Consider the following 22,342-nt stretch of genomic DNA (forward strand, 5'->3'; position numbering starts at 1 on the left):
CCACTAGAAGTTGGCTTATGCATAGCATGTGATCAAAGCAGATTCCACAAGCCTCATAAATATGACATGCACTACTCACCGTAATAATATTTCTGATGATTGTATCTGCTTAGAATCACATGCTGTACATATAGTCCGACATCTAGTGGTAATCGGAGTATTGCATCTGGTCTTTCGAGGATCGAAAGGAGACGTCAACATGGGCATGCTTGGAACACTATCCTTAATGTGATGTGTAGCAGACCCAAGATCCTTCACGCATCGAGGTCCCTCCGATTGTATTTGCTCTGCTGTGAGGGAGCCTTATGACTAACGTGAGAGTACAGATAGAGAGTAAGTAGTAAGGTGTCTATGTTCCTTCTACTCCGAGCATGGAGGAAGGGTGGGCGCATGTGAATCTAAGCAGATACAATCATCAGAAATGCTATTACAGGAGTAATGCAGGTCGTCTGATGCTAGTGAATCTGCTTACAGTCACACGCTGTGCATAGACTAACAAGCAGTACCCAGAGTTGGAGGTGGGGTGTGAGAAGGAACAGTAGTAAAAAGATGTCTTAGTACCGCTTGTCCCACCTGAGAATCAGACCTAGAGTGAGTATCTAGGCAGTAGTTTTTTTGTAAAGGTGTGTACAGAACTCCAGGTTGCTGTTTTGCAAATGGATTTGAGAGGAACATTTGCAATGAATGCTATGGAAGCCCCAGTGCCCAGAGTAGAGTGTGCTCTAGGCTTGAAGGGCAGATCTCTCTTGGCAAGAGTGTAGAAGTGTGTGATGCAGTTTACAATCCACTGAAACAAACAAATGTTTTGTCTTTTGCAGTGTTTTCTTTCTGAGGTGGGTCTCTCAGCTCCATATCTGCCTTTCTGCAATTTAATCCCTTTAGCAGTTCAATTTGGAATAATATTTTGTTGTATCTCCCATATTCAGCATATCACTTTGTGGCAATATCATACGGTGCCCGATTGTGAGCTTCAGTGAGGCACTCTTGTTGCTTCCTCTGACGCGGAAGCTCTCCTCAGGAAGCCTGGCCCATAAATCATGTCACCTCCTGGCTTCTTTGACGCAGTAAGGCCTACTCACTACTTACTACTTTGTTTACTGCACTCTATTATAAATACATTCTTAATTGCTCTACTGCTATCACAATTGCTTTCTTTCACTTATAAATATGGCAGATGTCACCAAAACTGAGGCAATACCTGAACATACAACATTTAATGCCTGCTTGGAAAAAAATGTTACAGGAGCTTGGCAATCTCCGATCCTCTATTTACACGCTGGACTTCGCCAAGACCCTTTATAGCTTGCTTTTTGAGACATCAATTTTACTATCTGCCAGGAATAATTCCCCCATCCTTTTTCCAGGTAACAAAGTCTTTATTTCCCCAGACTTTTCCAAGATTACCCAAGCCAAGAGAAAAAGATTCCTGGATATGAGCCCTCTCCTGAAATCTCTTAATGTAAGATATGGTGTTATGGATCCTGCAAGAATGATAATCACCAACCCGGATGGACCCACCAAAGAATTCACAGACCCCAACCATCTCTACAACCTACTTCAAGCTTTACAAAAATCACTGATGGATACAACCCCACAGAACCCCTTGGTCAACACCACCAAGTTAGATCCTCTACTTCTTTCACCCTTGTTTAGAAAACCAAAGAATCAACACAAAGCACACACCTAAATGCAGCAGATCAACTTCTGGGGAGAATTCTCAGAAATGGCTAATTCCCTTCTACCTTAGAGACCCCCAGCTTTTTTGCTGGACTTTAGGACTTTTAATTTCTAACCTGGAGAGAGTGACCCCTTTTTTTCTCACCCTCATGTATTTTTATTGTGATTTGGACTGCGTTTCTTTTAAACTTTGGAATCTTAACAACTCCATAGGCTCTACATTGTGACACACAGAACCTTTAGTGCAGTGGCACAGGGAAATATCTTAGATTTACCAAAGGTTTAAATACCTTCTCTTGGTAAAACTACAGTTTCCAAGAGCAGTGAAGTGAAAATGACTTTACTTACATTTTGTTACTTTCTAGCACACACTATGGACACGAACACTGAGATGTTCTTTTAAAAGATTCTCACAGCGGCGAGCACAACAGTATGGAACGGGCAGCAGCGAAACAAAACGCCTCAGGAGACGTGGGACCCCGCTTTGATTCAGCTCTGAGTCGGCAGAAGCAAGGTAAGTAAAATGACTTCAGCGCGGTCGTACAAAGGTTGCAAAAGAAACGTTCTATTGCCGACCACACATTAAACAATGATTCCGGCTAAAATCAAAGCTGATATAAATGTTCATAATAAAGATATGTAAACTTTGCTCAAGGAGCTCCTCAGCTACGCGACCATCTCTGTTGCAGATTGGCCACGCCCCTGCATAATGTATGTTTTACATATCAAACTCAATTCCTAATCAAATAAATAAATTCCAATAAAGCAAACGTGATCTGATGACACTGCTCACTGGCATTACTGTCAGTCAGTTTGTCTTACCTTTAAGCTGGAGCCGAGACAAATGATGACCTCTGCATCTTTTGCAGCCTTGGCTGCTGCTCCCCAGTTCAGAGGTTGTGCCAGTGTTCCCCTCTCCCCGAAGTGCACAATGGTGTCGCGGAGCTTTCCACCACATTTGTGGCATGTCCTTCCAGTGTGATGTCGATGCAAGGCTGTGTGCTCAGTCACATCAAAAAGCCGGATGTACTCTCTGTTCGGTGTACACTGAGTGCAGACCTGAAACAAACAGAAAACACGTTCAATTATTTTACTGTGATGTTTGGGTACAGCAATCGTTGGAACTGTATATACCAAGACCAGAGGTCAAGTTAACAGTCTGTCCAGAATAAGGAGGTCCATGTAAACTCCTTACCTAGGTACGTAATGGGAGAACTCTCCTGTACTCAGCACATGTCCATTTATTATCTGTCCTGAATGTTGTGGCCGTAAAAGAAGGTTTCCATGTAATAATGTCGCCGTAGAAATCTTGCCATGCAAAAATATCGCCGCAAAATTGCTGTTTTTTGTGGCGACATTATTGCATGGAACATGCGGGGGACACCCCACAAACTTTTTTTTCCCTTTTATTTTAAATTCTTTTTCATTTTTTTTTTAAAATGTTTTTTTTTTGCCCTTGTCCCCATATATATGGTCACCCATATAATATCGCTGCGACCTTTTCCCGGCGATATTTACGGCGACCATATATATGGGGATAATATTACCTGATACCAAAAGAAGTTGTTCAGGGGCAAAGCTGCAGTGGTAACTTTGTCCTGAATTCTCTATACAGGACAGTTTCACCTGATGCTTTACTTGCAACCACAGAAGGAACTATATGTTCTGAGTAAGAAATTTGAACAGCCTGCCCAGAGTACATAGACCATTCAAACTAAGAAAATACATTGGTAAACTCTGCCTTCTCTAGTTGTTTTGTTCCAATGTTCAGTAATGGTGACATCTTGCAAGGATCTATTACTATTACTATTACCAAATGGTAACGTTCTTTCGACTGGATGTTCCACCCACGTATTCCTCATCTTTGATATTCTTTGATATTCATATCTCGCCATCTTCGCTGCATTTGGAAAAGAAGATCTCGGCAGAGGGCGATGTGCACTATGTCGTGGCGTCGATGTTTCTCGAGGGCCGCTGTGGTGTGTCTACGTCACCCAAAGTATAAGTAGCTTGTGCCGCGCCCATTGGCTTCAGTTCTGTGTTTTCATTGTATAACTCGAGGAACCATCGAGGCATGCCCCAGATTGTAAGCTCTTCGGAAACGCAAAGTGTACATCACGCAAATTGTACAGCGGGGTAGGCTGGGAGGGGCGATGAATACGTGTCAGGAACATCCAGTCGAAATAACGTTACCAGTTGGTAAGTAACTTGTTCTTCGAATGGATTGTGTCCTCCCACGTATTTCTCATCTTTTATGGACTCTCAAAGCAGTGAACATTTTGGAGGTGGGAATACCATTTAATCTCCTCATGAATGTAATGCAGTACTGCCTTCGCAAAAAGGCCTTCTTGGGAAGAAGAAGAGTCTAAGCAACAATGCTTAATGAAAGTATGAATTGACACCCAAGTTGCAGCTGAGCAGATGTCAATTACAGGGACTCCCCTCTGAAGAGCCGCGGAAGTTGCCATGCCCCTCGTGGAATGAGCTTGAAACCCTCCCGACGGTTCCTTTCCAGCTAGTCTGTAACACTCCTCAATAGCTATAGTAATCCAGCGGGATATGGTCTGTTATGTCACCGCTAATCCCAATTTGGGACCGGTATAACCCACAAAGAGTTGGTCACCCTGGCTTAATTTCACCATTCTCCCTATATAAAAACTCCCTTTTTGGGAGTAGTCTATGCAACCTCTCCTCCTCCTTGCCCAAATGAGGAGGAGGGTAAAAGGTTGTGAGTGTTATTTTTTGTGACAAGTGAAAGTCAGAAACTACTTTCGTCAAGAAAGATGGTTTAACTCCAAGGATCCTTATAAAAAGGTAGTATAAGGAGGTTTGCATGAAAGGGCCTGCAACCTACCCTGCGGGCTGATGTTAGTGCCACAAGAAGAGCAATTTTCAATGTTAAACGCCTTAACTGGCAGGAATGCAAAGGCTCAAACAGTATAAAAACTTTAACAGAAGATTCAGATCTCAAGCAGAGACATGAAATGGTACTGGAGGGTACACGTTAGTGAGTCCCTTCAGAAATTGGACAATTAATGGGATCTTGAACTAGGAAACCTCTTCAGAGGAGCGCTTAAAGATGGAAAGCGCTGCCAGGTATCCTTTTATTGTTCCAATCTGGAGCCCCAAATTGGCCAGGTGCAATAGAAAAGAAAGCACCATAGGAGTGCCACACTGAAAAGGGTCCACCTTCTTGTCCTTGCACCAGTTACTGAATTTATTCCAACACTGGTACAGGGATTTGTTTGCTGGCCTTCTGGCCGAAAGCAACCTCTCCATTACATCATGCAGGAGGTCCCACTCCTTATATATCAGCCTCTCAAAAACCATGAGTGAAGGCTGAGTGTCTTGACCTCTGGATGGAGAAGCCGACCTTCCTCTTGCTAGAGAAGATCCTCTCTTTGTGGAAGACGTATTGGAGGGCAGATGGACATGTCCAGAAGGTCCGGGTACCACGTCCTCCCGGCCCAATCCGGAGCAATTAGTATCATGGTTTTCCTGAACTTATTCAACCTCCTGATTACATGAAGAATCACGGGGACTGGAGGAAACGCGTACAGGAGTGGAAATTCCCAGTCAACTACGAACGTGTGCCCTAGAGCTCCTCTTGGAGGAAATTCTCTTGAGCAGTACTGATCGTACTTCCGGTTGACACTGGTCACCAACAGATCCACTTCAGGGGTTCCTCAAAGGGTGAAGATCTCTTGAAGGACTTTCTGAGCTAGCTCCCACCCGTGGGATACTGTGCTCTGCCTACTCAGAGCATTCACTGCTGTGTTCTGCTCTCCGGCTAGGTGAACTGCCGTCAGAGAGATTCCTTCTTGTATTGCCCAAAACCAGAGCTGCATTGCCTCTCTGCACAGTGGTAGTGACCCTAAGCCTCCTCTCTTGTTGAGTTAGTACATGGCCACTGTGTTGTCCCTCATCATCAGGACATTCTTTCCCCATACAGAGGGCAGAAAGGCCTTCAGCGCTAGTCTGATTGCCCTCAGCTCTAAAAGGTTGATGTGTAGTCTGGACTCCAATATAGACCAACAACAGTCAATTGTCAGTTTGTTAGTGTGTGCTCACCACCCCATGAGTGAGGGGTCCGTCACTACAGTTATTTCCTGCCATGGTTGCCAAAAAGTTAGTCCCTTGAGAATGTTGTCCTCGCAAGCCCACCAAATTAGGTCTTGAGCAACTCTGCTCGGAACTTGCAGAAGATCCTGGCACCAGGAAAATGCAGAACGCCATAAGACCGATTTTTTTTGAGGTTGCTCGAAGGCCGGAAGATGCTGGGCATTCTGAAACTTTGTTGCCATCTGCAGAATGTGGTGAGCTCTCACCTCGGGAGGCGAGGCTTTCCCCGATGAAGTATCCAGGACTGCTCCGATGAATTGGAGTCTTTGGTATGGTATCATATGGGACTTCTTGTAATTGAGAGAGAAGCCCAGTCTGTGGAGGGAGTAGCAGGTTATGCCGAGATGTTCCTGAGCTTGCTCGGGCGAACGAGCTCTGATCGTCCAGGTAGGGGTAGACACAAATCCCCCTCCCCTGAGACTCGTTGCCACTACCGCCATCAGTTTGGTGAAAACCCTCGGGCAGTAGTCAGCCCGAATGGCAGAACTCGAAACTGATAGTGAGATCCGCCAACCGCGAACCTCAGGTACTTTCTGTGCTTGAGATGGATTGGCACATGAAGTAAGCATCCTGAAGGTCCAATGATGCCAACCAGTCTTGGAGTTGGAGAGCCTAAAGGGAGAAAGGGTAACCCCCTTGAACTTATCCTTCCTGAGGAACTTGTTCAAGTTTCTTAAATCCAAGATGGGTCTCAATCGTCCTTCCTTCTTGGGAATTAGAAAGTAGGGGGAATACCAACCCTTGTTCCTCTCCGCTACAGGTACTTGTTCTATTGCACCTTTCTCTAGCAGGATTAAGATTTCCTGCATACGCAGCGGATCTGGAATTTTGACAGAGTGGTTTCCCAGTGGATGATCCTGAGGCCTTTTTAGAAAATGAAGGCAGTAACCGTGGGCTACAGTTTCCCGTGCCCAAGCACCTGAAGTAATGCCCGCCAGAGATTCTACCACCCACCGGGATCTTGTGCGTCAAGGCCTCAGAGTGGCTTAGAGGCCGCTGCAGCAGCGGCAGAGGGCAAAGACCTATCACACCTTCCTTGTCCATCACGAGGGAATCTTCTTTGCCCTTTCTGTATGGCCTGTCCTCTTCCTCTACCAACTGATGAATAGTAATGAAAAGAACGACCTCTCCAGGAAGATGAACCCGAATAAGGTTGTTGAGGTTGCCAAATGGAGTATGCTAAGGGACTTAGCCGCCGCCTTGTAGGTCTGCAGCTTCTCCAGGCTTTCATCCGCCTTGCTGCCGAACAACCTCAAGCCATCCAAAGGCAGGCCGGGCAATCTCAAGAACTCGAACGCCGGGAGACTCTGGGCATGTTGAAACTTGTTCACGATCTGCAGAATGTAATGAGCCCTCACCTGGGGAGAATAACACAGCCCCGGGGATGTGTCGAGCATTGCTCCGATGTACTGGAGCCGCTGTGTAGGTGTCAAGTGGGACTTCTTTAAGTTGAGTGAGAAGCCCAGCCTGTGAAGGGAGTGGCAGGTGACTGACAGATGATCCAGAACTTCTCGGGAGAGCGCGCCCTGATCAACCAATCGTACAGGTAGGGGTAGACGTGAAATCCCCTTTCCTGAGATACACTGCCACCACTACCATGAGCTTGGTGAAGACCCTCGGACGGAGGTCAATCCGAACAGCAGGACCTGAAAACTGAAAGTGCGAGTCAGCAACCGCGAACCTCAGATACTTCTTGTGCTTGGGATGAATCGGCACATGAAAGCGTCCTTGAGGTCGAGACACCAACCAGTCCTGAAGTTGAAGGGCCTGGAGGACTTGTCCTTCCTGAGGAGCTTGTTCAAACCATGCAAGTCCATGATGGGTCTCAATCCCCAGTCTTTTTTCGGGATCAAAAAATATGGGGAGTACCATCCCTTGTTCCGCTCCGCTACAGGCACCAGTTATATGGTGCCTTTCTCCAGCAGGGATTTGATTTCCTGCGCAGGGAGTAGATCCAGACTCTTCAAAGAGAGATTCCCAGGTGGATTGTCGTGAGGCCTCTGCCGGAAAGGACGACAGTAGCCGTGGTCTATGATCTCCAGAACCCACACATCTGCAGTAATGGCACGCCATTCTTCAAGATGCTGCGACAGCCTTCCCCCAACCAGCGAACCATGGGACATGACCTCATGATTGAGCTGAAGTGGTTGCGGCAGTGCCTGAGGGCAAAGAGCAACTGCTTGAGCGGCCTTGGCACCTCAAGTACCCTGTTTTCCACCTCTAATACTCCTATGTTTGCCGCTTTGACTGACCGATCTACCAAAAGACGAGTAGTATCGAAAGGAACCTCCCCATCATTGCTGTCCCCTAGGACGAAAATTCTAATTAAAAAGGGGGGTCCTGGGAGTCCCTCTGCCAGACATTAGTCCTGGTTACAAGAGACTTACCCAGAGTCTTTAGCTCACTATCTTTCACAGAGAAGAAATATCCCAAACATATCAGTCTTTGTCCTGCCCAGGGGCAGTCCAGCACCGAAATGCTAGGCAATTCTCCTCCGAACAAGAGTACCAACAGAAACCCCAGACACGTGTTTCGGTCTGGTTGGACCTCATCAGTAGGGTGGATCTGTGCCTCTCTAAGAATAGTGAGCAAGGGGTCCACGTCTGGATTCCCCTAGTAACTTACGGTGAAACCCAAAGTTACTTAAATATGCTAATTAAAAAGGGGGGTCCTGGGAGTCCCTCTGCCAGACATTAGTCCTGGTTACAAGAGACTTACCCAGAGTCTTTAGCTCACTATCTTTCACAGAGAAGAAATATCCCAAACATATCAGTCTTTGTCCTGCCCAGGGGCAGTCCAGCACCGAAATGCTAGGCAATTCTCCTCCGAACAAGAGTACCAACAGAAACCCCAGACACGTGTTTCGGTCTGGTTGGACCTCATCAGTAGGGTGGATCTGTGCCTCTCTAAGAATAGTGAGCAAGGGGTCCACATCTGGATTCCCCTAGTAACTTACGGTGAAACCCAAAGTTACTTAAATATGCTAATTAAAAAGGGGGGTCCTGGGAGTCCCTCTGCCAGACATTAGTCCTGGTTACAAGAGACTTACCCAGAGACTCTGGGTAAGTCCCTCGTAACCAGGACTAATGTCTGGCAGAGGGACTCCCAGGACCCCCCTTGTCAATTTCCCTAGGACGAAAAGGCAGAGGTTGGCAAACTGCAGCACTCAACGACTTCGCTGCAGCCTTTGAGGTCTGCAACCTCTCAAGGCTCTCGTCAACCTTGCTGCCAAAAAGATGGACACCATCAAAGTGCATGTTGAGAAGTCGGGCTTGTACGTCAGGAGCAAACCCTGACTTCCGCAACCACGCAGATCTGCGCATCACTGTGCTCGCCGCCATGGACCGGCTGACACAGTCTGCCATGTCCAGACCCGACTGAACGGATTCACACATGGCATCCTTGCTATCCTGAACGAGGGCAAGAAAACCATCCCATTCCTCCCCTTGGGGAATATGTTCAGCCACCAAAGACGCACAATTCCACAGAGTGTGAGTGAAATGTGCTGAGGCACACACAGAGTTGGCTGCCTGTAAAGCCATACCCCCTGAAGAAAACACTTTCTTCGCCCAGACATCAAAACGTTTATCATCCCCATCAGGAGGGATGGTAGGGTACGACGCCTGCTTTGCCGGGGCCGTAGCCGCCTGCACCACCAAACTCTCTGGAGTGGGGTGCGTCGTCAAGTAGCAGGGGTCGCTACTGGCTGGACGGTATTTTTTCAGCAACGACTTGCTCACTGCCGGGAGACTCTCCGGAGCAGTCCAAGCTGCCGCCACCCTTCTCTGTAAAGCCATACGAAATGGCAGCACCGGGTGGACCTTGGTCAAGGATATCTGTCAGGTCATCCTGCAGAGAAGCCACTGGTGGCGCAGACCACCCCAAGTACTCTGTAACCCTCGACATGAGGCGCCTGTACGAAGATTCAGCATGCGTACCAGGCTCCGGCCTGCCAACCTCGACCTCCGGGGAGGTATCAAGACCACTGGCGTCGTGCAAAGAGCGACGCAGGTCTTCCAACTGGCTATGACCAGATAGTTAGGAATCTCATCATCAGTTACCAAACCTTCCTCACACCCTTCATCCACCTCAGAGATATAATCCAGAGGCTGGAATAAATCCCTGGATGAGTGCACAGAAAACGGTTCAAATACAGGCCTCACTGACTTCTTCAGGGCCTTCCTCTGAGTTCCCACCGATGCACGGGGCACCTCTGGTAAAGCCTCCACAAAAGGCTTTGACGGAATCGGCATCGATGTCGAGCGTGGCGCTGATGGCTTCGACGGCCTCTGTGCCGATGGCGTTGACGACTTCCTCACAGGCGGAGCCTCAAGAGTCCCTCGGCGGACATGGCGCCAATGGCGTTGACGTCTTCTTAGAAGACCTCACAGGTTCCGCCGGTCTCGAGGGTGTCGAGGACTGGGACCTGGAGCGAGCGTGGCTAGAGCGATCCACCTTGTCCGATCGAGACCTTGAAGGCTCCCGATGATCGCGCCAACCACCCGAGCCCAAAGGCGTGCGAGCGGTGGCCCTAGCACGTTCCCTGACGCTTCTTTCGAAGAACAAATCGCCATCATCTCTGTACGAAATGCATCCCATTCCGCAGGAGAGGAATGCTTGTTGGGACAAGCAACCCACCGTCTGGCGGAGTCCTCGGACGAGGATGGCGAAGGCGACCCGTGACGGCGCTTCCGCGAGTCCCTCGAGGAGGCAGAGGAATGGCAGGAACCACCCCGGGACCGAGACCCCCTGGACTTACGCAGACGACGCAGAGAGTCGCCCCTCGAATCGTTGGTTGAAAGCCCAGCGGATCTCGACTTCCGGGGTTTGGAAATCCTACCTACAGTAAGCTTCTTCTTCCGCTCCCGCAAGGCCTTCGACATTAACGACTGGAAATCGTCACAGTCATCGGTGCCGTGGTCCTCGCTGAGGCACCAGAGGCAGACGTCGTGCAGGTCCGTAAGTGACATCTTGGAACCGCAGTCCCGACACTTCTTGAACCCCGACCGCGGGGTAGAAAAAGACAAAGACATGATATCTTCACAAACCCCCAAGTTCCAAGAACCGATAGAAGTAACAGTAGAACCAAGGTGCTCCGAGATCTCCAAAGCGAACACGTTCGCGGAAAAAAAACGGAACTGGGGCTACGGGCGTCCTACTTATAACATCCGGTGACGTCGGCTCAACGGAGGCCCTCAAGGACAGCGTATCGACGCCGATATTTTCCAAAGCAGCACAGCTGTAGTGATTACCTGTCATAGATGTGGAATACGTCGGAGGAACCAATCCCTTCGAAACATCTTTTCTTTGACACTCCTCTCAATAATCTAAATGCAACAGTGATATATTAATGTCCCAGGCACCCCAACTATTGAAGTTACCTGAGGGTGTAGGTAGTGTCTGTGGGCCATCCAAAATGGGTATTTGCCGATTTAGAAAACTAAGAGTGTGTATTTTGAAGTGCATTTGTTATTTTGCTCCCTTCTGAAGAAGGCTTATTCATACTGACTGTTAAATAAATTAATTATTTAATCAAGAGACCTTGTGTGAAAAGAGTTTATTTGAATACTTGTCACTGTGAATCTCTGTGTAACTCCCCTACAGCTCACGTTGACCCCTCTTGAAATACGCCTGGCTACTCGACCACACTACCAGCCTGTGTAGTACAGACTTATACCAAAAGGTTGGGTACCTATTGCCAGGAGGTCAGGGTTGTTGTAGTGCACCGAAAGGGTACTGCATACAATCCTGCCTAACAAGGTGTATCTTCATGCTGGAAAGTATTTTTGATGTCTATTCCCCAGAGATGAGAGCTGACTCTAAGCAACTGGACCCCAAGAAGCTAGTAGTGGCTGCTGTCTTGTGGGTGGCCAACATAGCTAATTAGAAGGATTCTGGGTCTCCTCACAAGAGGATGGGATGAAGCGTAAGAAGCATGAGAAGGATCATAACAAAAATCCCCCACCAAAAGATGGCCACAAACATAACGGTAAATATCCCCCTAAACAACCTTATAGGGCTAGTGGAACCTCTGAGCCCAAACCAGAGGGAGGTTATCAGAAACCCCCATTCCAAACGACCTTTGGAAAATTTGTTGTCTGTGGGTCTAGTGACCATGTGAAAGGCGATCCCAGATGTAAGGGTAAACCTTCAGGGATCACCTCTGTTATCAGCTCAGCATTCACTCATCATGTGGATATACCAATGACAGGGACTACTACTCACCCTCAAGCTGAAGAACAAATTGGTGTTCAAGCTTGAGTATATGTAGTATCTCTGGGACTGTGGGAACAACAGAACATAGAGGTATATAATGCCATTCCTGATAATACTAAAGAGTATTATAAAGGCATTGTACTTGTAAACAGTCACGGCCCTCCTGCCATTAGAGACATTGGGGCCAGTATAACTGTCTTAGATGAGTTTCTTTCAACATGAGGAAGTTGCTAGGGCTTCCAAAAGCTTACTAAGTTAGCAGGAGGGCCAGTCCAAAAGTGTCCCATACTGCCAGCTATCATTAAATGTGATGACCTGACTTCTATTACTGCGAGTGCCCAGTCTGAAATACCATGAAGGGTACTCTTGAGCAATGACTGGAATGCCCTGGGTGTAGTTTCCAGCAACCCAAAGCCCCATTCTATGATAAGAGCTAAAAAGGAAAGCAACGGAGGCAACCTTAAGAGACCTCCCAGCTGAGACCAAGGGGAAACCCAGAGTCTCCAAAGGAAAAAAAGGCCCAAAGCCCAAACCTTCAAGGAAAAAGGTTCCCCTGTGACCCCCAACACCAGTTGAGGCTAAGTTGGTGCCAGAAGAATCCCCAGAAGAACCATCTTCTGATGAGTCAGAGGTGGAAGAGATGCAACCCTGTCTCGAAGATCTGGACCCAAGAAACCATACTGAGCTGCAGACTTTGCTTGCAGAGGTGAGCCAGACATCAGTAGAGGACAGAGAAGATTCATCTCTAGAAGGTCTGCGTCAGCAGGCAGCTTCCAAGAGTCAAGGACAAGTCCCTGGGAAGCATAGGCTGTAATGGGAGGATGGACTCCTCTACAGTGAGCCTATGGAGTCTATTCTAGGAGACTTGTGGTACCCCAATAATTGAGATCCAAATTCCTACAGTTGGCACATGACGTCCCCCTGGCTGGTCACTTAAGTTTTAAGAGGGCTGAGGAAAGGATACCATTGTACTTTTAGTGGCCCAAGAGGAGTGCAGAAATTGGGAAACCTTGTAGGAGTTGCCACACTTGCCAGTTATATGGTAAAAGTGGAACATTTGGCGCCTCTCCCAGTTGCGCGAATTGCTTTTGAGAGGGTGGGGATTGACATTGTTGATCCTCTAGACCCTCCAACTTCTTCGGGCAACCGATTTATATTGGTTGTAGTGGGCGATACCACTAGGTACCCTGAAGCTATTCCAATGAGAACTGTAAACTGCTCAAGCAGTGGCTACGGCCCTACTTGGTATTTTTACCAGAGTAGGATTCCCTTAGGAGGTTGTATCCAACAGGGGGTCAAATGTTATGTCCCACTACATGCACGCCATGTGGAAAACCTGTGGGGTCACCTACGCACTCTAAAATGCCTACCACCGTCAAACAAATGGGTTGGTAGAGAGGTTTAATAGAACAATGAAGAGCATGATTACAGCTTTGGACGAACCACTTAGAAGAAAATTGGACCTTCTTCTGCCATACCTTCTTTTTGCCTATAGAGTAGTTCCTGGAGCTGGAGTTGGCTTTAGTCCCTTTACTTTATGTTCGTACTGTCAGAGGCCCTTTGGCCCTGATTAAGGAGGGTCTGGAGAGTCCTCCTTCCCTCAAGCCAGTAATAATTACTGAATATGTGCTAGGCCTCAAAAAGAGGATGGGACATGATGACAGGCTTCTAGGAATTTTAAAGCTGGTCAAGCATTGGTATGACCAGAAGGTGGTGTTTACTCCAGACCAACAAGTTTTCATCATGGTTCCAGTAAGACGGAGGGTCTTAAAGGACTAATGGACAGGACCATTCAAAGCTATGGGAAGACTTGGAGAGGTCAATTATTTGGTAGACTTGGCCTACCCCAAGAAGACCCCTAGGCTCTTTCATACAAATCGTCTGAAGGATTAGGTTTCCAGACCAGAGATAGGAGCATTGTTCCTAGCCACTGATCAAGAAGAAGAGGAGAGTGAAGCTCTCCTAGATCTTCTAAGGGGACAACCTTCAGATGGATCAGTAGAAGTGGTTAACGCTCTACTAATATGACAATGCAGCAACGGCAGGAGTGCAAAGATTTGTTAACTCACTTTGCCCCCCTGTTCTCACTTAGACCAGGCCTCACCTCTTGGGGCCAACATTACATTGACACTGGTGATAATGTACCTGTTGAAAGCAGGTGGTACTGCATGTGAGATAATCTAAGTGTTTGGCAAGATTGTATGCAGTACCCCTTGGGTGCACTACAATAACCTTGACCTCCTGGCAATAGGGACCCCAAACTTTGGCATAAGTCTGAACTGCACAGGTTGGTAGTGTGGTCGAGCATCCAAACTTATCTCAAGCGGGGTCAATGTGAGCAGTAATGTTGTGGCACAAAGTTCCACAGTACAGTTTTTCAAATAAACACATCAAGGTTTCTTGATAAAACAATCATTAATTTATTTCACAGTCAGTTGTAGAAGCCTTCTTCAGAAGGGAGCAATATATATGTAACAATTAAAATACACTTCAAAACACACTTAGTTTCTCTAAATCAGTTGATACCCATTGGGGATGGCACACGGACACTGCCTACACCCTCAGGTGACTTAAATAGCTAGGACACTGTGGACATTGATTTATCACTGGTACATTTAGAGCAATACTGAGTTTGGTGAAAAAGAGAGAATAGAGGAACAAAACAAAGGTTAACAAATAATTCATAAACAGGTAAGTACTTTTGAAACCTTCCAATGTTCAGTAAATTAACCCTTTCCTGGGGAAAGGGTTAAGCACAGAGTCAGAGGTAAGAAGAGTCACTCAGCGAGCCAGGACAGCCAATGTTAATTGCAAAATGTCAAGGGGAGCTGAAGATCTTCTTCGCAGGTAGGTTAAAAGTCTTGCATAATGATTTAAGAAATGTTTGTAGAAAAATACACTTGAAGGGTTGTGAAGGGCAAAGCTTTAGCAACTCTGCAAGGTAATCAAGACAGGTTTTAACGGAGAGCAAGCAAGCAAGGCTACACAACAAGAGGTAAGTTCTCTTCGACTTCACAGTACCTCTGGTTAGAAGAAATGGATCCAGCTGGCTTCTGTTCCTGCACAGCTCCTGTTTTTCCTGAGCCACAGTAGTGGGGACAAGAGGGAGGACGTTGGAGACTCCTGCTCTGCAATGGGACAGTCAGCGGCAGCAATGGGCAAACTTCAATTCAGCGGTCCTCCGGTGTTTCAATTCCTTGCGTCTGACAGCAAATAGCAACACTGCGGTTCTCGGATACCACTTCAGACTTTCCTTGCTTATGGGGTCCATCACTCTGTTGAGATGGCTCAGGCTTGGTCAGTCCTGCATCAGGGAAGTCCGGATGATCTTCCTAGCGCTCAGGTCCGACTTAAAAGCAACGCACACAATCTGGTGTTCCTCTCCCTGGCTCTTTGTTTCCAGCAGCAGCAGCAATGGATATACAACCAGCTTCGAGAGGATGTCCAGACGGGCTTACTTTGGAGTTGATTGGTCCCACCAACTCCTTGCAGGGCTTCTCTAGTCGAAGCGAATTCGGAGCTTCAGCACAGCAGCAGGGCTTCAAACCAGAATAAATCTCAAGAAACTTTCCATCAAGAAATGGCGAAAAAAAGACGACCCGGGCCCTTTTGACAAAATGGGCACCCATGGGTGCCTTACTGCAGCTGCGAACGCAGCCCGTGGTAAAACACACAATGGTAGTAAAAAGTAAACCACTGCCACCATTAATTGTAGAAAGGGTAACATAAAAAATGAAATGTTACAGGAAAAACAAGACAAAGGGGATATTAAGTAACCCCTCCAGCACCCTATTGTAAGATAGTGTGTGCTGGGTCTAGAAAGATGTAAGTAAAGTCAATTTCACTTTACTTCTCTTGGAAACAGTAGTTTTACCAAGAGAAGGCATTTAAACTGTTGGGAAATCTAAGAGACTTAGCTGTGCCACTGCACTGAAGGTGCTGTGTGACACAATGTAAAGATGATGCCTATGGAGTTTGCTAAACTCCAAAGTCAAAAGTAACACAGAAAATAAATCACATTAAAATTATATGAGAGATAAAAGTCCAGCAAAATGTAGACAGGAATTTCTGAGAATTCTCCCTAATATCTAGCTATATGTGCGAGTGCTTCTTTGTTGTGCCTGTCCAACTAAGATTTCGAGTACTTACCAACTTACCAACAGCTCACATCGTCCTCTTAAGATAAGCCTGACTGATCTGCCACACTGCCATGGTTCTGAGCTAGTACAGACTGATACTAAGAGTTGGGGGATCTACAAACCACTGGGATAGCTTGCCAGTAGGACTTTAGGAAAACTCCCATACCATTTGCCATTTCAGCATACCATCTCCTTTCTTTTTCGTTCTCCAACATCCAGGGTGGGAAATTCCTTTGGGTTTTAAATCTTCAGCGGGAATCCTGTGGATTCCCCGCCCAGGCTGTAGAGTGTTTGTGAAGTCAGGAAACGAGGGAGGAGTCCAAAACTCCACAGCCCTTTGTCTTCCAGCCTGATTGCGAGAATCCAGTTCAGACTGGAAGGCTGGCTATCCTAGAAGGGTTGCCAACCCACCCAGGTTTGAGGTAGTCGACCACTGGAACCAAGAGGAAGATGAAGAAACCCCAGATGAGAGGATTTCCAGCGACCGGAGAGCCTACTGTGTAACCAGAGCTTGCTATAGCCATACCTTACAATCGACCTGGGTACTCTGAAAACAACCCTGAGCATGGCGAGATCCACTAGACTCAAGACGACCTGCACTTTGAGCCATCCCACGCTGTGCTGAGACCTTGCGATGCTGTAATACCCCAATACCCTGGGACCTCGAGCCATTGCATGGTGCACGTCTTCCGAATTCCGAATCTTACTGAAACTTCGTGGGCATCCTGCTGGATCTCCAGAGACACAATTGAGGTCCGAAAAGTCCCCTCATCAGAATGCTGGACCTTGCAAACGATGAGAATCCGACCAATGAAATTCTGTCTTCTTCTGAACCCCTGAAAAGGCCTAAATCCACAGAGCCGCATCCAGCCACAAGAAACCTCTTGCCTGGAGCCTTTTTCCGAGATATTCTGCTGCAAAAGTCCTTCCAAAGTCCTGTCTTCCATCTTCTTGACAAAGGAATCCATTGACCGGGTTTTTGGCTGCAGATCTTGAAGTCTTCCTGCTGCAACTCTTCTTCTGTGTTGCGGTACTGTGTTGGCTCAGGTAGTTTACCTACCTTAAGCCTTTGTGATTTCTGCATAGCTTGGGGGTGTTTTCTATGAATGGAAGGCCACTCAACCAGTTCACCCAGGCCCACTGCGGAATCCTCCTATGCTGTCTCAACTAACTTTAGAGTGAAATACTTATTTGAACAGTCTTCCCCTGGAACACTCACTCTGCCTGCAACTGAACCCTATCTCACCCTGCCTACAGCTAGCACCTAGACCAGGGGTCCCCAACCTTTTGTGCGCAACGAGCAAAATTGGCATATCAAAATAAATGGTGAGCAACATCAATTTTTCGACAGAACATATCGGCGCACAGTTGGCGGACAAATGATTGCAACACAAATTACAAATGTAACAAAGTTAAAGCTGTGTATAGAACATTTCATTTGCAGCACGTAATAGTTATCATTTCACGTTAAGTGGTTGTTTACAAGAAATGTTGAGGAAATTGAGTGGTCAATAGTACATTTTTAGACACATAGGACAAGTCCAGCTGTTCAAAAATATAGTAGGACTAAATAGACATTACCAGGGGTTTCAGGTTTTTGAGCAAAATATTAGTGCAAATGTTTGGACAATAACAATGGCCACAAATAGAGCACTGATTTTTCAGTTCTACTTTGGGATTCTGCCAAGGATTATATGGGATCTTTAATGGCAAATGATGCATTCCGAGGCATACAAGATAGGCAATACTGTTCCACAGTCATTGATGATTGTATTGTGGATTGTTTTTTTCTTCAAGAATGTTATGAAATGTTGCATTTCTTATTCAACAAAGAGTAAACACAATCCTCTTGAGTTAATTTTCCAAAGACAAGGGTAGGCACCACGAAGAAGATGTCTGACAGCCAGAGAGGCTGGTTGGCGCTGCCTATGCTCGAAAAGGAGGCATTGGAAAGAATTACTAATTCACAAGAAATTAAGATATTCTATTAAAACTGTTAAACAGTTCAGAGGCCACAAAGGAAAGTGTCAGTTTGTTTGAGTCTTCAGGAAAAAACTATCCAAAATGGCATAAAAAATTGCTTTAAAACAAAAAAAAGAATTTGAGAAACAATGGGAGCTTTTTTGAAGGACACCAAATTGTTTTATGTTTAATGCTGTTGTCAAGACAGTCATTATGCCATCCCCTTAGACAAGTAGTTCCTGGACCACCCACCCTCCTGGACCACCCACCCCTCACGGTTATATGCCAATTACCTTACTGGATATTGGGGCTCATCACGAGTTTGGTGGCATCTCAATGGTACAGTTACTGCTACTTGGTCCAGCGGTATCACTGCCAGATTCCAAGAGGTGGTTTGGCGGTTTGGTGGTGTTAGTCCCCAATGATGGAGTCCACAGGACTCCAGGGTGGATTTCGGTGGTATTTGATTGATAGAAACATAGTATGGCGTAATGTACATTTTATTGGAGTCTGTGACAGATCTGTGGAGGCTGCCCCTTCTCCCCTAGGGGGGAGACCATTCTCATGGGGCGGAGCGGTACGTCTTCGGTAAAATAGTACCCCTGAGGGTGGTGCACAGGGAGAGGATCACATGGGAGAGGAAACCCCTCAAGGGACTAGGAACGACCCACCCCTGAGAACGCAATATCCCAGGTAATCACCAGACCCTAGACCCCCCTTCTTATAACCCAAAGAACAACCCCTTCCCTAATAGGCTCATGAGTTAGAATCTCCCTGTCATTTCCCTAGATAAGTACTGGGACTATGAAGAGCACAACAAACCCAAGGGAGATCAAGGGTAGAAATACTGAGACGAGGAAGAATGGGGAAGAGCTGAAAGATATGCTATTGACAACCACTGAGATGAGGAAGCTGCATGGAGGAAGGTAGAGTGCCCCGCATAACCAACATGAGCATTCTAGACCACTTGGAATAAGTACTGGGATGAAGAGGAGGAGCAGAGGCATGAAGAGTACTAAGAACCACAATCTAGTTGTCGCTGGCTGCTCATTGGTCAATGCAGAGTAATAAAATGAATCGAGAATCATGGAAGAAGTGGTCTAGTCCTCCATGGAAGAGCTGCAAGAGCCAGCATGGTGCAGGAAGGTGCAAGGAAGCACACCAGGATGCCAAGAGGGGAGCTGGAAGGACAAGGGCAAGTCCAAAGTGAAAGGACCAGAATGCGAGCTGGCAGAGAAAAGCTACCGGTGTTCCTGAGACTGGGAAGTGCGTGAAAAGATGACCACGCTGCCCAGGGAAAGATTGACACTGCAGCGTTCCCAGGCAGATCAGATCCCACTACAAGGCTCCCTAGAGGTAGGGGGAGCACTCAGGCTGGCTGGTGGGAAACTAAGAAGGTGCAGTCAGCACCTTAATTGTCACAGTACCTGGCAGGCACGTGAACCAGGTCTGTCCCGCAACAAGAGAAACTTAAGGGTCTGGGACCAACCAAACGAAAGCAACATGAGTCCTCTTCCTCGTGGCGGTACTTGGGAGGAAAGGGCTGCAAGTACCCGCACACAAAGAAGATGTGTCTGGGACACACTACATGAGAACCACACAATTCATCTTCATCATGGTGGTACATGGGAGAAGAGGGCTCCAAGTACCCGTACACAAAGAAGATGTGTCTGGGACCCACTACACGAGAAACACACAAGTCTACTTCCTCGTGGTGGTACTTGGGAGAAGAGGGCTCCCAGTTCCCGAACATAAAGAGGGGTCTGGGACCCAATCCCATGAGAAGAAGGGAAACCACAGAGTAATTTACTAAGGACCATACTTGGCAGGGAAGTGAACCAAGTTGTCCCAAGCGGAAAGAGGGAGAAGCAGAGATCTGGGACCTACAAGAGAAGGAACCAAGGCAAAAGAGTCATTGCCCCTGGTTGTGGTCCAAGAAATAGAGAATTACCAAGAGAAGCAACCAGAACAAGGGAGTTGTTGCCCCTGGTTGTTGCGAAGTGTGTGCAACAGAGAAATATCTAAGAACTTTATGGAACTTTACATTTAAGTACTTTGGGTTTGGAACCTTTATTACTTGGAACTCTTTGATTGGATCTACAACCTATTCTTCTGAATTAAGAAGACCTTTTGTTTTTTATAGTTTAGTCAACAGTGTGAGGGATGGAAATAGGCTTCGGACTTGTGACAGTGGACTATTTACTTTGGATAAAGACATCCTGACAGTTTCCTTAGTTTTGGTTGAGGGAAAGGTAGGAGTTTCCCCAATACCCCACCTTTTTACTTTCAATAAAAGTATATGCCATTCAACATGAGCCCGCTGTGCCTGAGTCGTACTTCTACACTCTTAGAATTCACGAATGGTTTATTAAGTTTTATCCAACGGTGATATGCAGACATCTCAACATATGTCCAATATGCAAGATCGTGAAATTATACATTGTTTTCCACCACCAATAAAGGTGACAAGCAGGGATGTCAGTCAGTTGGTCATAATGTATTCCTTTTGGATGTTGATTCTAGTACTTCTCTTAGGAAAGTTAGTCCACCCTCCACCTGAAGGGTTCATTTTATGGCATGCTTCCTTATGCAGAAGGCACAGCTATTTTGGACTTTCCCCTGGCAGATCTCCAGCAGGGCCTGCTAAACACAAATTACTATTTTGGGAGCGGAGCGTGAGCAGAGGGTGAGCAGTCGTCTGCAGTCGGCAGTCTTTTCACCCTGTTTTCTACTGGGAGTGTTTAAAACCATCTACACGTGAGCAGAGCGTGAGCAGAGCGTGAGCAGAGGGTGAGCAGAGGGTGAGCAGAGGGTGAGCAGAGGGTGAGCAGAGGGTGAGCAGAGGGTGAGCAGAGGGTGAGCAGTCGTCTGCAGTCTGCTGCAGGAGCCATGGAGCTCCTTGACCCGTGTGAAACTCTTCCTGCACAGTCCGAAATAGATCACATCTCAGAGGCCTCCTTGCGAGTACTACGGAGCTCCTCTAAATCATTTGACGGCAAGAGCGTCAAACCAACACCATGTTCAAAAAAACTAAAGGAGCACCGACCTCCCTTAAAGGAAACCACCACCATCTCCCCGTGCTCTACGCCCCCAACGAACATGGCTAGCTCTGCGCCTCAACCGAGCCGGCCAACAATCCATATGAACAGAAAGGACCTAAACTCTGCTGACCCTTCTGGCGCCATGCGCCCAGTGCTTCGAAACAGCCATCTAATGATTTTCCAAACCTTTCAAATACTCTTGATGTATCCACATACACCTCAGCCAGCGAACTGTTTAAGTCTGGGCTGACGAAAATAACAACGACTACTAACGCGGATGAACCATCAGCCCTCATCTTTCCCGCGTTCTCCCCAGCACTAAGGACTTACGGTCTGGTGCCGTCTGATGCAGCGTTTCAGCAGACCTCCTTCGTCCCGGCGGCTCGCTCCAGCCCGGTCTGCAGCCCATCCCCCGCCTGGCAGGCGTTGCCTCACCGTCTCGTCAACGAGACGAGGGACACCTCGGCCCCTGCTGTCGGAGGACGGTGGGCCCTGGCTCCTGAGCCGCCTGCCTGCGGCGAGGGCTATGGGGCTTCCTTCTCCAGGAGCGAGTCGACTCCAGCAAAGGCGGGGCCATTCAACGAGAGTGGCTGCTCCTCGACGCTGGCGCTTACGGGGCCGTGCCCGAGCATCAGTACGGCGCCGGTTCCACACGCACACTCAAACCAAATCGCCGCTCCAACTACGCGGCCCGATTTGGAGGGCCCTACGAAGGTCTCTCCAACGGACGTAGTTTTAGCTACGAACACAACGACAATTGCGGTGGCGGCACAAGTCCATGCCTCACACCAAGGGCAAAGCAACAGCGCCTCGCACTCGGCCCCCCCCACCATCGGACTGGGATCATATATCCACACAGATTTATGCTGAAACAGCAGACGCAGCGTCGAATGTCACCCCCAAGTCTCCCCTTTTGACATCGGGGAACACTTCTATCCTTCTCTCTAAAAGTGGTCAGACCAATCCAACATCCACTTAGAGCCCGACCTCACGCCGGATTCACAAACCTTAGACCCTAAAAAAGCTTTCAAACAAACCAACAAAAGAAACAAAAAGTCCAAAACAAATACAAGTAAAAAAATAAATAAAGCAAAGAAAGCAGGGAAGCCAACTCTACCAGCCCCTCTTCTGTCCACTGCCCTGAAAGACTTCATAAACAAACAATATAAAAGAAAATTGGACCAG

At 47.3% G+C, this 22,342-nt stretch overlaps 1 protein-coding gene across 2 annotated transcripts in view; it reads right to left on the reverse strand.

Annotated features, from left to right (window-relative positions):
• The window catches only part of SIRT7 (sirtuin 7), a 421,359-nt gene that overhangs the window by 220,934 nt on the left and 178,083 nt on the right, over positions 1-22,342 (reverse strand). For both annotated transcript variants that reach the window (XM_069655301.1, XM_069655302.1), the window contains exon 7: positions 2,500-2,736. In XM_069655301.1, coding sequence (XP_069511402.1) covers positions 2,500-2,736 — 237 coding nt within the window. The remainder of the gene's footprint in view (positions 1-2,499; positions 2,737-22,342) is intronic.

Source organism: Ambystoma mexicanum, chromosome 3q (assembly GCF_040938575.1).
Source record: "Ambystoma mexicanum isolate Mex_15411 chromosome 3q, UKY_AmexF1_1, whole genome shotgun sequence".
Taxonomy (NCBI): Eukaryota; Metazoa; Chordata; class Amphibia; order Caudata; family Ambystomatidae; genus Ambystoma; species Ambystoma mexicanum.